The sequence below is a fragment of the Bos mutus genome, chromosome 16 (genome assembly GCF_027580195.1).
Source record: "Bos mutus isolate GX-2022 chromosome 16, NWIPB_WYAK_1.1, whole genome shotgun sequence".
NCBI lineage: Eukaryota > Metazoa > Chordata > Mammalia > Artiodactyla > Bovidae > Bos > Bos mutus.
In genome coordinates this window covers 5,787,215-5,801,859 of record NC_091632.1, presented here as the reverse complement: position 1 = coordinate 5,801,859, position 14,645 = coordinate 5,787,215, and the positions used below count along the sequence as shown (strand labels likewise).

The following is a 14,645-nucleotide window of genomic DNA, read 5'->3' as shown; positions in this document are numbered from 1 at the left end:
GGCCCTGCGCCGACCCAGCGTCACTCCAGGGCTTGCCCTCGAGTCTGGGGCCCACTGGCCAAGTTGTTGCTGTTGCTGTTCAGTCACTAAGTCTGTCCAGCTCTCTGCAACCCCACGGACTGCAGCACACCAGGCTTCCCTGTCCTTCACTATCTCCCGGAGTTCGTTCAAACTCATGTCCACCGAGTTGCTGATGCCATCCAACCATCTCATCCTCTGTTGCCCCCTTCTCCTCCCACCTTCAATCTTCCCCAGCATCAGGGTCTTTTCCACTGAGTCGGCCCTTCGCATCAGGTGGTCAAACTATTGGCGCTTCAGCTTCAGCATTAGTCCTTCCAATGAGTATTCAAGATTGATTTCCTTTAGGATTGACTGGTTTGATCTCCTCACAGTCCAAGAGACTCTCAAGAGTCTTCTCCAACACCACAGTTTGAAAGCATCAATTCTTCAGCACTCAGCCTCCTTTATGGTCCAGCTCTCACATCCATACATGACTACTGGAAAAACCATAGCTTTGACTAGACGGACCTTTGTCAGCAAAGTGATGTCTCTGCTTTTTAATATGCTGTCTAGGTTGGTCATAGTTTTTCTTCCAAGGAGCACGCGTCTTTCATTTCACGGCTGCATCACCATCCACAGTGATTTTGGAGCCCAAGAAAATAAAGCCTCTAACTGTTTCATTTACCCCCTTCTATTTGTCATGAAGTGATGGGACCAGATGCCATGATCTTAGTTTTCTGAATGTTGAGATTTAAGCCACCTTTTTCACTCTCTTCTTTCACTTTCATCAAGAGCCTCTTTAGTTCTTCTTCACTTTCTGCTGTAAGCGTGGTGTCATCTGCATATCTGAGATATTGATACTTTTTATATTATTATTTCTCCCGGCAATCTTGATTCCAGTGTGTGCTTCACCCAGCCCGGCATTTCGCCTGATGTTCTCTGCATATAAGTCACATAAGCAGGGTGGCAATATACAGCCTTGACGGACTCCTTTCCCTGTTTTCAACCAGTCCATTGTTCCACGTCTGGTTCTGTCGCTTCCTGACCTGCATACAGGTTTCTCGGGAGGCAGGCAGGTTGGTCTGGTTTTCCCATCTCTTTAGGAATTTTTCAGTTCGTTGTGATCCATACAGTCAAAGGCTTTAGCATAGTCAGTGAAGCAGATGTTTTTCTGGAATTCCCTTGCATTTCCTATGATCCAACAGATGCTGACCATTTGATCTCTGATTCCTCTGCCTTTTCTAAATCCAGCTTGAAGATCTGGAAGTTCTAGGTTCACGTACTGTTGAAGCCTAGCTTGGAGCATTTTGAGCATTATTACCAGCCTTAGAGATGTCTCTAAAGTGGGAAGCAGAGGCTGTCACCCTTCCAGACGCTTGGAGAAGCCTTCTCATGACTCACAGAGCAGCGTTCCGTGCCTCATGGGCTCCGACCCCTGGAGTGACCTTTCAGCTCCACCAACCGTCTCACCTGGTGGAGTCTCCCCTTCCCGGTACAGCTGCGACCCCTGGGCCCTCGGCCCGCACCCTTGCCCCACACCTTCAGGGCTCCCAGCCCTAGGCCCCCTTGGAGGGCTACCTCCTGAAGCCAACCCTGTCCCTGGGTCAGAACAGCTCACTCCCTCTTCCGGAACTTTTCTGTTGTTTTCTCTAGCAACCCGGTCAGGTGAGACAGGAGAAAATGCTGGTGGGGTAACACTGCTGATGAGACGGTGGCAACTGTGGTCGGGTTCGAGCTGCTCCGCCGTTGCAGGTCATTTCCCATGCCAGGCCTTCAAGGCAGCTACTGTTATTGCCTCTGTTCTGCAAAGAGGAACACGTGCAGAGGGAGGCCACCCCTGACAGCAGCTCGAGGAGAGGATGCTCGGACTGCGGCCCTGGGCGCGTGCGTCCAGCACGGGGCTGTCCTGGTTCACAGCGTCCTCCTCCTGGTTCATACTGTCTGCCCGGGAGACCAGAAGCCTGCTGTCATCAGGAAGCAGACGGGATCCCCTGTGGGCTTCCGAAGCCGAGGCACCGGCCGTGTGTGCGATATCGACCGTCAGCGCGATGGTCTGACCCCCTGGGCCCTCGGGCCAGTGGTGACCTGAGGGCTCCTGAGGACTGAGCCTGCCTTCTCTGGTGGAAGGCCGATTCCTCTGTAGCCGGTGATTCACACGGCCTTAAACCTCAGCTGGAAAACTCCTGAAGGCTGTGGAGTCCATTCTCTTTAATGGCCTGGAATCAGCCACAGCCCAGAGCTGTTTCGTCTGCGGCTCCTGGAGCCGGGTGCAGGAGGGGAAGGGCTGAGGTTAAAGGGAGCTGGTTCCCACCTCCAGCCAGAGCTTGGTCTGGAAGTGCAGCTGTCGTGGCTGGTCCTTCCCCTCGTCTGCTCATCCAGCCAAGCCCAACAGGATGACAGTGTTGGCGAATGTGGCCAGGGACGCGCCAGGACTGCCTCCCGGGTCTCCCTCCGTCCGCTGTGCAGCAGTGGCCGCTCCTGGAGTCCACAGAGCCGCACTGTGGATTCGGAGCAGAGCCGGCGGGATTACCGTCGCCTTGTCCAGCCCCAACATTTTACTGATCAGGAACTGAGGCTCAGAGAGAAGCTGTGGACCTCTGCCCATCAGAGCAGGACCCCGAAGCTGGCACTGCTCTTTCGGCTCCAGGCTCACACGTCTCGGAGCTACCCAGAGTGCGTCCCGCTGGGCTCCAGGAAGCAGGGCCACAGCAAGGCTTTAGGGAAAGTGGGAGAGAGGGTGAGCAGAGGGGTTCTGGCTTCCCCAGCTGCTCGCAAGCAGGTCAAGGTAGGTGCCTGAGCTGGAGGCCGGGTCTTCTGTGCGTCTTCATCTCTGGAGCAGGTGGGAGAGTGCCGATCGCCGGGGGCCAGCAGCATCCCCTGGGCCAGGCGCTGACCTCTGCTGGGCTTGCTCGCCACCTGCTCCTCCGGGGACGCCCACTGCGCGAGGGGCCCTGTTCACCAGGCCCAGAGCGTGTAGAGAGGGCTTCTCTCCTGCTCCCTCTTCCTGGACACGAGGCTCCGGAGCGGAGGACAGACCCACAAGTTGGTCTCCACTTTCCACAGTCGTCCAGAGGTTACCATCATTAATGGGGCTTCCGCTGACATTTTTACTCTCAAGGCTAATGGTAATCGCCAGATGACAGACAAAGATGCGTGGGGGAACGTGGGGGAGCCCAGATGTTTCTGAGGCTATAAACCCTGAGCCCCCTTCATCCCCACGGCCAGGATGCAGGGCGGCCACACGTGGCGAGCGCAAGCACCTCTGCACTGCTGAGCCCGAGCCCCGAGCGACTCCACATGCTCGGGGCACACGGGCGCAACTTCAGGACCGACAGGCTGCTTTCCTGTCTAACAGCCTGCCTACCAGGCCACCCATCAACACAGGCAGCAGTCAGCACATCGTCCTCCTTTCTACCGAGAGAGGAACTCGCCCTTCCACCTCCCTCCACCTCCGCCCTCTTCTTTGCCAGAAAGACACCCCGGACTGTCCCTGACGGGGTAGTCCTGCTGACCGTAAGGGAGCTGCTGTTCCGACACCGAGGGCCCATGCTGCCCTGCCCTCAGGAGGGCCCCGAGAAGCCTCGACTGGCAGAGAGAAAACACTCAGCAGGCCAGGGGTCATCCCTGGGGTGCTTGGCGCTGGGGCTCCACCTCTGCCTGACGCCTGCTGCCTGCGTGGCAGCCGCTGGTGTTTCAGTCACCGCCTCGTCCTGAGCATTCCCTTCCCCGCTCCCTTGGGCTGCGGGCGGACGACCACCCGTGGGCGACAAGCCTCCTCCACCTCTGGGTCCTCCCAGGTTATTTGCATCAAGGTTTGCAGCCTCGTTACATTCTCACCACCTTGCCCAGAAAAGCCCCGGGTGCTCTGAGATGTGATGCTCAGAGAAGGACCCGGCTCTGTAGGTGAAGGCGGGTGCCCGCGGCAGCACCCCTCAGCTGGACCACCAGGACGCGGGGCCGTCCGTGCAGGTCACAGTGGAATGCAGCGGCCTGAAGAAGGGGCCCCGAGGCCAGGCCGCAGTGCGTGTGGGAGGGGACCCCGAGTCAGGCAGGGACGAGGGACCACCCGCTGAGTGTCTCTCCGAGCTAGACGGTGTGACGGGGTCGGGGCCGCTCCCGGGCTGTGGATCTTTAAGTCTGGTTCTGGCCTTAGAGCCGCGTAGTCTGTGACGAGGGTTATGACTTTCTGGTTCATAAATGTTCCGAGCCTACAGCAGGGGCCTGGCACACACTACACACCCAGCAGCGTGCACGGAGCCAGTGAACTGAAGAAGCAGAAGAGAGGGCGGTCCCCGCCTCCTTCCCGTGGGCGCTGGGGGCCAGACCTCAGCCCCCCAGGCCTCTCTCCACGGCGTCCTCCGGAAACCTGCAGCCCAGTGGTCTACAGGCCCTCCTTCAACCACCTCCCCCACCCCTCTGTGGACCAGCTCGAGCAGGGCCTGGGGTGCAGGACCCACGGGGCCCGCAGGCTGGCAGGGGAGCCGTGACAAGCACAGTGGCCGTGGCGCCCCAGAGAGAGCAGGTAGGGCTGCCCTGCCGCGGAGAAGAATCAACCGTCGTCCTGGGTGGGACACAGGCGGACACGTCAAGAGCTCAGCTTTCTGCCTGTGAGGAGTCATTAGTGGTTCTGGGGAAAAGCCAGAGAAAAGATGTTTTATATGAACAATAAATTCTTCCATGAGCCACAAAACCCCACAGATTTGCAGCTAATAAGCCCACTGCTGCTGCTGCTGCTAAGTCGCTTCAGTCGTGTCCGACTCTGTGCGACCCCAGAGACAGCAGCCCACCAGGCTCCCCCGTCCCTGGGATTCTCCAGGCAAGAACACTGGAGCGGGTTGCCATCTCCTTCTCCAGTGCATGAAAGTGAAAAGTGAAAGTGAAGTCTCTCAGTCGTGTCCGACTCTTAGCGACCCCATGGACTGCAGCCCACCAGGCTCCTCCATCCATGGGATTTTCCAGGCAAGAGTGCTGGAGTGGGTGCCATCGCCTTCTCCGAATAAGCCCACGAGCGTAGGTGATTAAGGACTAGCAAGGGAAAAGCTGTGTTCCCAGGTTTGGCCTCGGGCAGCTGCGGGCTGAGACTGGACCACAGGCAGGGCACTCTGGGTGCCAGCCAGCGGGCAACGGAGCAGACTGAACTGTAGCCCCCAAAAGACAAGTCCGAGTCCTCACCCTTGGAAGCTGTGACCTTACTTGGAGAAAGGGTCTTTGCAGATATAAGATAAGGACCCTCTCAAGAGTGCTGGCTTATCAGGGCGGGCAGCAGAGCCAACAAGGTCCTCACCCAAAGAGGAGCCCCAGGACGCCTTGAGAAGCGGACGCAGAGACTGCAGGGAGCGCCCACCAGCCCAGGGACCTCAGGGACCTCGGCAGGTGCCGGATGTGAGGGGCTCCTGCAGATTCCGCTGCAGACCCCTCAGAGGAACCTCCCCCTCCAACCCGACTCCGGACCCCCTGCCCCCTGAGCTGTGGGGAAATACAATTCTGGAGTTGTTTTTAAGCCACAAGGTTTGTCTAATCTGTTACGGCAGCCACAGAAAACTAGTCAGTGGCTGTGCCCAACCTGCTGGGCATCCCTGTCCAGGCATGCCTGGCTCCCAGCCTACAGAGGAGGTGATCCCGGCTCAGGCGCGGGGAACACTCTGCCTGCGCCTTCTGACTCAGTGCAGGATGGAAGCGGGGAGGAGGGAGGGAGGAAATAAGAGTAAGTAACTACTGGGGGGAAAGGCACATTGCCGTCCATCTGGAGCTACAGGGACGACAGGCTGAGGCAGCCAGCGTAAGAGAGCACCAGCGTTCCAGGCTCTGGGAACTGTAAGACATCTCCCCGCTTTCCACCTGTGGGGACTGAGGCCCCCACAGCCCAGGCGACCTGCACATGGCGCATGCCGACGGCAGAGCAGGGTCTGGACCCCGCAAGGACCTCCGTGCAAAGCCGCCTGGGGGCTGTCCCTGGTCAAAGCTGACCATCGGGCCCAGAATGGGGAGGTTCAGTCAGTTCAGTCCCTCAGCCGTGTCCGACTCTTTGCGACCCCGTGAACCGCAGCACGCCAGGCCTCCCTGTCCATCACCAGCTCCCGGGGTTTACTCAGACTCATGTCCATGGAGTTGGTGATGCCATCCAGACATCTCATCCTCTGTCGCCCCCTTCTCCTCCCGCCTTCAATCTTTCCCAGCATCAGGGTCTTTTCAAATGAGCCAGTTCTTCGCATCAGGTGGCCAAAGTATTGAAATCTCAGCTTCAGCATAAGTCCTTCCAAGGAATAGTCAGGACTGATTTTCTTTAGGATGGACTGGCTGGACGTCCTTGCAGTCCAAGGACTCTCAGGAGTCTTCTCCAACACCACAGTTCAGAAGCGTGAACTCTTTGGTGCTCCCTGGGATGTGGCTGGATGCTTTCAGGGCCCAGGCCAGGCCGCTTTGGGGCAGAGTCTGCTGGCCGGGGTGGTTTCAGGGACGAGAGGCAGAGGACCCTCTGCCTGGCGGCTGCTGTTGCCGTGAGAACGCTCTGCGAGGCAGATCCTGGAAAGCCCGCAAGGAGGAGGCACAGCTTCAGGCCGTCCCCCCAGACCTCTGCTGGGCGCTGGTCCTGGGCTAGAAGCACCGTGGCCCCAGCCCCTTCAAGGGGGTAGCCCAGCAGCACAGGCACTGGGCTACTCTGATTCGTTCAGTGAGGTGAAAAGAGGCCAGAGGGAGGCGACGCGCTCTGAACCCAGGCCCCTCTGTCCTCACAGGGCTGCAGTCGTCAGACCCCAGACCCAGGCCGGTGGGGGCGGGCTCAGCTGTGAGCACGGTGGTTAGGCCTCTTCTTTCTGAACAACTTCAGCTTTCTAAACAAATTCACCGGTAAGTTCAGCCGGGCCTTTTAGGACTTTCCTCAACAGTTCCGCAGGGCATGCCGGGGCCTGCAGGCATGGTTTCCAGACACTGACCTCAGGGCCTGACAACATCCTCGGAGAACCTCCCTTTTACTTCTCACTGGGCCCCTGGCAAGTCCAGGGACTGGTCTGAGCTCAGGGAGCTGGCACTGAATGGAGCGACGCGCCAGGAAGCCAGAGGCTTGGGGTCCACTGTCCGTCACTTATGAACTACAGAAACCTGGGCAGCTTGCCCCGAATCTCTGGATGGGTCTGGCCTGGAAAGTGGAGGTGCAGGACTCCGGAGCACTCTGACCTGGATCTCCCAAGGGGCCGGCACCCTCACTGTGGGAGCAGAAAGGAGGCATGCATGCAGGATGGCGTCTGTGCCTGCTGCCCGCAGCCAGGCTTCCCTGCAGGCTCTGCACGGTGAGGTGGCCTCAGGGAGCCAGGAGCCAGTTCCCACAGCCCGGCCCGTGCGATCAGACTCCCCGAGCAGGCAGGGCCTGCGCCCCCCAGTCTGCGGGTTTCGTCCTGCCGCAGGAGGGTGGGCAGGCAGCCCCGGCCCCCACCCCGCCCTGGTCTCCTGGTGCTGCTGTTCTGGCATAAAAGAGAGTGTGTGCGTGTTCATCTCACTCGTGCAGGTGAGAGAATCCAGGGCCCACAGGGCAGGGGGCTCCTGCTCTGGTGCCCCAGCTGGCAGAGGAAGACCCGGGTGGGCGGTGGAGCCCAGGGCATCTGGCCTCCAGAGCAGAGGTCACAACATAAGCAAGGTGGTCACAGGGTCCCCGTGCAGTGCTCGAGCCATGCGCCCTGGTGTGTGTGGGAGTGTGTGTGGGTGTGTGTCTGGGCACCTGGCCCTCCACCCCTCCCCGGGTGGAACAGCTGGGGCCGCTGTCTCTCTGGAGAGGAGCCCACAGCTCAAGCCCAGCCGCAGCTCGGGCCAGGAAGCTTTGGTAGAGGGTCTAAGTGGCGGAGCCTCGGCCCTGCAGAGAGCCATGCACAGACGCCCCAGGGTGACCACGGGGCTGCAGAGCAGGCCACTGACGCAACAGTTCAAGGTCTGACTTCCTCTCCTCCCGCTTCCAACCTCCCCCTCCACCCCCCACGTCTGGCTGTCTAGCCGGCCCCCCAACAAGCACTCTGGGCGACAAAGGACAAGAACACACCCTCCTTTTCAACGGGAGAGCAAACGTTGGAAGGAGAACTCAGTTCTCAGGGATGGGGTGGGAGGGTGTTGAGCTCACGGCTGGGGTGGGGTGCAGGGGCGCTGGTCCCCGGGGGCGCCAGCTCCAACAGAGCCCCCACGGCTCTCCTTCAGTCCACATGCGCCTGGAAGGTCGGCGTCACGGTGGGTGAGACACTGCAGGCCTTGCTGCCGGGCGGTCCTGCCCCTGCAGCAGGTCCCGCAGCCGGTCCGTGCCCTCCACAGAGTGGGTGCAGGCCCCGGGTCTGTGCGGCAGGCTGGCTCCGCTGCAGATGAAAGGCAGATGGGCACCACCCGTGGCTCTGAAGCCCAGCCAGGCAGGTTGAGCCCAATGCCCTGCACTGCCATCCAGGCTCTTTGAGAAAGAATCAGGCCGCCGCCCCAATGGTGAAGAAACCACCGCTAGCTGGCTTTCGAGAGGGAACGCACACCCACCATGGCCCCCTTCCCAGCCGACTTCCCAGCAGAGCTCCCCGTCCACCCACCGGCCAGGCAGACACAGGCCTCCCCCGATGCAGGCGCCTCATGGCTCCAAACCTGCCTCCCAGCTCCGGGTCCCGGAGGGAGGGGGCTGTGGGCACGGTAGTCAGGGCTGCTGGCTGCCTGCCCCCACCGCCCAGGGGCTGCTGGCACCGGGCACACAGCAGGCAGTTCACACGGGGCCCAGAGACTGGACCAGCTCGGGACCTGGGCGTGTTTTCTCGGTCAACCCCCAAGGTCTGCTCTGCCCACGGACAGTAAGTCCAGGACCAGCTCTGCAGATGCCCACAGCCCAGCACGGCGACCGAGGGGCCTAGACCATGCTGGTCAACTGTCCACCTGCCCCTGGCGGCCAGCCGGGCAAGGCCGGCTCTCCTGATCACAGGCTGGTGCAGCGGCCCTCGCGGGAGGCAGGCTGGGGTGGGCAGCCCTGCGCTTCGGCCCCGCGTCCCATCCACTCCCCGCAGCCCAGGCTTGCTGGTCCCAGCCTGTCTCCTCTGCTGCTTGGATGCGGGAAAGCCCTCACCTCAGGAATGAGGCTCCGTGTGTGGGGTGGGGTGTCGGGGGCAAGAACATTGGCCCGTGAGTCGGGGCTCACTCTTGGGACCTCCCAGGCCTGGCCCCGCTGTGGGTGACTGAGATGCAGCCTTCCCGGGAGCCGTGGGGTGGCGGGACCGCAGAGGGGGCGCCGAGGGCGTGGGCACGCTCTGGACAGAGCTGATCCAGGACGTGACGTGGGGTCACGCGGCCTCCCCAGAGTCCACAGCTTGGGCGCTGACAGGCGCGCCCCACTCCATCAGCAGCGCGCTCCCTCCCCAAGCCTTCTGTCTCCAGGTTCAGGGCCCTCATTCTTCCTGCTTCTCCTCAAAGCCCCACGTCCATCTCAGATCTCGTGGGCTTTGGTCTCCCTGTGGGCACAGCCCCTCCCCCAGGAAAAGGGGGGCGCCCTCTGAGAGGGACCCTCCAGGGAAAGGCCGCGCCCATCGGGACTCGGGCCGTCGGCAGCACTCACAGGGTCTCCAGGTTCTGCAGCCCCTCGAAGCTGTGCGCCCCCAGATGCCGGATGCGGTTGTTATGGAGATGCCTGTGTGGGAGGAGAGGCGTGTCAGGGGAGGACCCAGGGCCGCATGGCGGGGGTGGGGGACGTACGCTCTCAAGCAGGAACAGCCAGGTCTCCAAGGCTGGAGACTGCGGGCTACACTGTGTCCGCTTCCTGTCAAAGGAAAAAGCCAGAGGCGTGGCCTCGGGCGCGGGGGTGGTGAGTGTGGGAGAGACTCCCGTGGTCGAGAGCAAACTGAAAGTAAACCACAGCACGTTCTCCCAATTCCTAATGGAAAGAGTGCAAGCATTAACACGGAAACGGGCCCCACCCCAGCCCAATATTGTAACAGCAGCAGCACAGCAAGGACGGACAGAAGCTCAGAGCAGAGACCGAGGCCGCGGAAACGCGCCGGGCCCTCAGCAGAGGCCCAGCTGTGAAGGGAAGGTCCTGAGACGTCTCCAGGGAGCCCCCGAGCTGGAGAGACGCAGGATGTCTTTCCGGGGGGTGGGGGGCAGGGAAGGAGATGAAGGCTCCTCCGGAGCTGAGCCCAGGGGGACCTCTGTCGGGAGGGAATGCGCATCTCCCACAGCCTGAGCCTGCGGAGGGAGCCCTGCCTGCACAGCACCCCACACACCGGGGCCCACCCCACACACCAGGCCCCGGGCACCTGTGGGCAGGCGACCCTCATTCACCCACAGTCCCAGCCCATAAGCTGCAGTCTGGGGGGAGCCCAGGGGGCCCTTGGCAATGCAGCGGTCCCAGGGGGAGCCAGGAAAAGGTGTCAGCTGGCAACCGTGCAAGCACACAGCAGGAAACTAGGAGCAGCCAAGGCCGCTGGAGCCCCAGCCCGCAGGGGGCTGCTTGAGCCGCAGCCCGCAGGAAGCCGTCGTGGGCAAGGGGCAGCAGGACGCTCATCAGCCCCTTCTGCCGCAAAGCAAGCCCATGAGCACCCCAGAGGCAGCACTTTAAATGGCGGGGAAGGAGGCTGTAGACTGTGAATCGAGGACCAAAACTACACCATGAAAAACTAGTCAATAAATTTGCAGCAGGGAGCGGTACAGGGCGTCAGAGAGAACGCCTGAGCTGACACCAGAAGCTGAGAGGCGAGGAGACACGGCTGCGAGTCACACGCGGGCGCTGCCGGCTCTGGGGCCGGATCCAAAGGCAGACAAAGGGCGTATTCAGAAGCGCAACCAGAAGAAAACCCTCCAAAACAGAGTGGAATCCGGAGGTGAAAAGCACGTGTTGTTTCAGGAAAACTGGATGAAGAAAATCCCACACTGTGTCATAGTCTAGTGAAGCCATTCAAGTTCAAAGATTAAAAAATATCTTTGGGCAGGAGAAGGAAATTGCGAACAAGGGAAGGACTCAGTCTGGCCTCCAAGATGCTCAGGGAGCAGGGTGGCAGGCGTGGCGGGTAGGGACTGCGTGCTCCCCGCTCCTCCGCCAGGAGGCACCAGACTCCGCAGGGGCTTCCGATTTGATGGGGGAACACAGCCCCCGGCTTCCAGGAGTGAGCCCTGGCCCTCCCCACTTCCTCCAACTCTCAGCACACTCAGCCTTTCTCCCTGTGCCCCCACCCCACTGAAGCTCGTCTCCAGCCCACTCTGCCATCCCAGTGCCTCCTGCTTCTGCACGTCCAGCCTCAGGCCTGCAGACCACTGCACTAACCCTGGCATCCTGAGCGCCTCTGGCAGCCCAGCCTCCTGGGACTTCTGGTCTGGAGGAAGGGATGAGACCCACACCCAAGCCAGCACTGCAGTCCACTCAGGCCCTCCCAGGGGTCCCCGCAGGGCGGCCTGATGAAGGCTCAGGGCTCGGGCTGAAGGGAAGCCCCTCTCCGTCAGCTGGTCACCCATGCCTCTGGCCTGAGCCTCGAGCACCCATCTTTCTCCTCTGCGCTTTTCTGCAGGTCAGCCCGGAGGCCTGGGCAGCCTCCTGCAGCCCCCTTGCCCTGGATGGCCTCCAGCCACAGCAGCCCCTCTCCTGCCTCAGGGCGGCATCAGGGCCTCCAGGCTCTCCTGAGCTCTCCCGCCCCTGCCCCCAGGAGACCTGAGATCCCGGACTGAGCTTCTGCACCCCACTCCTCGACCAGACCCTGGCCTCCGACCCTGACTCTTCCTCCACAATGTCCCTCAGGCCGGTGCGTCTGCCTCCGCCCTCCCGTGTCCCTCTGTGTCCTGCAGTCACCCTCCTGGGGCCCCTTCCCACCTCCAGGCCCCCCACTGGCAGGCCAGAGTCAAACCTGCGCTCCGAGGTCCCAGCTCACCTCTTCAGCCTCCTCTCCAGCCCCACTGGCCCACTCGCCGGCGCGTCCTCACCGACACCTGCCGAGTGCCTGTCCCCTGCTCCTCACCCATCCAGCTCTAAACCGTCCTTCCAGCCAGGACCACCCCGCAGGCCCCTGTCCCCCACCAGCTGCTCCGGCCGCCCTGCGCCCGGGCCGAGGCTGACTCAACACCCAGTACCCTCGTCCTGCGCTCCGGGGCGGCACTGCTGTCCTTCCCAGTGCCCCCGCCACTCCCCCAGGCCTGGGGCAGCAGCTGGAGCTCACTCCTGGCTCTGCAGGTCCCACAGGACGTGGCTCCTGCTCCCACTTGCTCCTGCTGCTCAGCAGTCAGTGGCCCACCGTGAGGACCCCTCATTCCAGGAGTTCCGTCTCTCAGAGACCCACGATTCGCAGGGAGCATCAGGACGTCACAGGGGTATCACCAAAGCTGCGATCAGGGCTCCCGTCCTGCTCGCCCTCTGCCAACCCACGGCCACCCAGGGAGGATGCTGCGGCCGTCCCGACAGAGGATGAGGCTCTGGAGCAGTTCATCTGTGTCTCCCGTCTCCCAGGACAGAGAATCAGACAAACAAATGCTGCTCCTCCCTCTCTCAGAAGGAACTAAGCCTTGTCCACTCCTTGGTTTGGAAAATCAAACCAGATTTCCAAGAGCAGAGGAGGCCTCACGCCCATTTCACAAAGTCTGGACATTCCTGTGGCAGTAAGTCTGTAACCCAGAGCAATTACACACAGTCGCCAAGCCCTGGGTAATTGCCCTACGAACTCAGTAACTGTCCACGGCAATTAGCCAGGAGCTAACCCGTGCCCGCAGGTCCTGGGGGGGCAGTGAGCCCCAGGCCGCAGGCCCTGCCTGGCACACCGTCTCCTGGGGCGCTCCCCCGGCAGCGCTCTGCTCTTTACTCAAAGCGCAGGCTCTCTGCTGCTTCTCCAGGCTGGCGGATGAAGGGAACTTATCCCAGCCCTGCACCAAAGCACGACGCTGCACCCGCCCGTCACCGATCAAGAGCGGTGAGTCATTCCCGGAGTGCGCTCCCAAGCGTGGCAGTTACAACCTGTGCACAGAACCACAGAGGAAACAGCAGCTGAACGCGTTTCCCAGCCTCTCAAAGCACTTCCAGTGCCGCCCGGCCTCCTGACAGCCCGGAACGGTCACCTCACTTTACCACGGGAACCCCAGGGACACCGCTGAGCAAAGCCGGCGGGCACTCACAGCACCACGAGGCTGGACAGGTTCCAGAAGGCGTAGTCGGGGACGCGGCCGATGCGGTTCAGGGCCAGGGTCACAGCCTGCAGGGCGCGCAGGTGGCTGAGGGCCCTGACGGGGATCTCGGTGAGGGCGTTGTCGTCCAGCCACAGGTGGCGGAGGGAGGTCAGCCCCTCGAAGCTCCTGTCCGGGACCAGGGAGATGAGGTTGGCATCCAGGCGCCTGCGGGAGGGGACACGGAGAGTCTGGGCCAGGGCAGCGGGCCCCCCGGGCTCCACGGCCCGGCTCCTCAGGTCCCGGGTGCCCCTCCGCTCCAGCCCGAGGCCCTTTATGCTTTTTATCCCTGTTGGTGACCCAGCGCTGGTCCACAGCCCAGGACCACAGTACCCCTCATGCCCAGGTTCCCTGTCTGTGCTGCGGCTCCCCTGCTCTGAGGACGCTGGCTCTCAGCCCCGTCCGCTCCAGGCAGGGCCGGAAAGCAACCATGGTCCCCCATCGACTTGGGGACAGTTCCACCCATGGACACAGCCAAGGAAAGGCCTTCTCAGAGCCGCAAGCCAATCCCTGGCACCTGACCCCGGCGCCCCTGCTCCCCGGCGCCTGACCCCTGTACACAGATCATGGTGCCCCTGCCCCCTGGGACTGCCCCCCGGCTCAAGGGCTAGCTGTCAGATGGGGCTCCCTGCTTGGCTGATGCCTATGGGGACTGCTGGATGTTGGACAGGCAGACAGGGGACAGCCTGTCCACAGCAGAGCGTCCAGGGAGGTGGAGGACCTCGGACACGAGTTCAGGAGGACTCTGCCAGCTGAGCAGCCCGTCCCGGCCTCTCAGGACTGCGCCAGGCCTTTACCCCGTGCCTCCTGGGCTGGGGCTTGGGCTGAAGCCCCACCTCCGGCAGCTGGTCCCATAGGGTCGAGGCAAGCTGGCCGGTGGCCATGGAGCTGCCCGTGGGCTCTGCTGTCTTGAGGGGCTTGGCACCGAGGCCCGGTCCTCCGCGTGGGCATGTGGCACCTGTGTCATGGAAACCCCGGACCCCAACCACACAGCCCCAAGCCCCCTCATCCTGGCCCCAAGGACGACTGCAGTGCTGGGTGGTGGGGGGCCTTTCTCCCGCCCCAGCAGCACAAGCCCGCGCGCCAGCAGCCAGCAGGGCTCCATCTGCTCTGAGCTGCTCACCAGTGCCCTCCCCATCCCTGGGAGAAACGCCAGGCCAGCCAGCAGGGGGCTGTGGGTGAACAGGCCGACCCCGGAGCCTCGGATGAGAGGGCAAATGGACCGAGACAGGCCCTGAAGCCTGCAGCGGGAGAGACCTCCACGCACGTCACACCTGACCCGACGGCTACAAGCCCCTCGGTAAGGGCCTGTCCCTCTGGTCACTGTCCCCAGAACCTGATGGCCCAACTGTGGCTACTGACCTGGGGGCCACAGGGGGAAGCAAATTCTAAGACCCCGCCCAGGATGCCTGGCTCAGAAGGCCTGAGGGGGCCTGCAATCTGCCTCCACGAACAGGCAGGTGGGAAAGGGCTGGACGAGCATCAGCTCTGTCCCTGCCCTCCGCATCAGT

General features: G+C 62.0%; 1 protein-coding gene across 1 annotated transcript in view; it reads right to left on the bottom strand.

The window, feature by feature from the left end:
• The window catches only part of LGR6 (leucine rich repeat containing G protein-coupled receptor 6), a 71,137-nt gene that overhangs the window by 16,630 nt on the left and 39,862 nt on the right, over nt 1–14,645 (bottom strand). Inside the window, exons 6-7 of the mRNA XM_070384816.1 lie at nt 13,087–13,302; nt 9,557–9,628 (exon numbers count right to left, since the gene is read on the bottom strand). Coding sequence (XP_070240917.1) covers nt 9,557–9,628; nt 13,087–13,302 — 288 coding nt within the window. The remainder of the gene's footprint in view (nt 1–9,556; nt 9,629–13,086; nt 13,303–14,645) is intronic.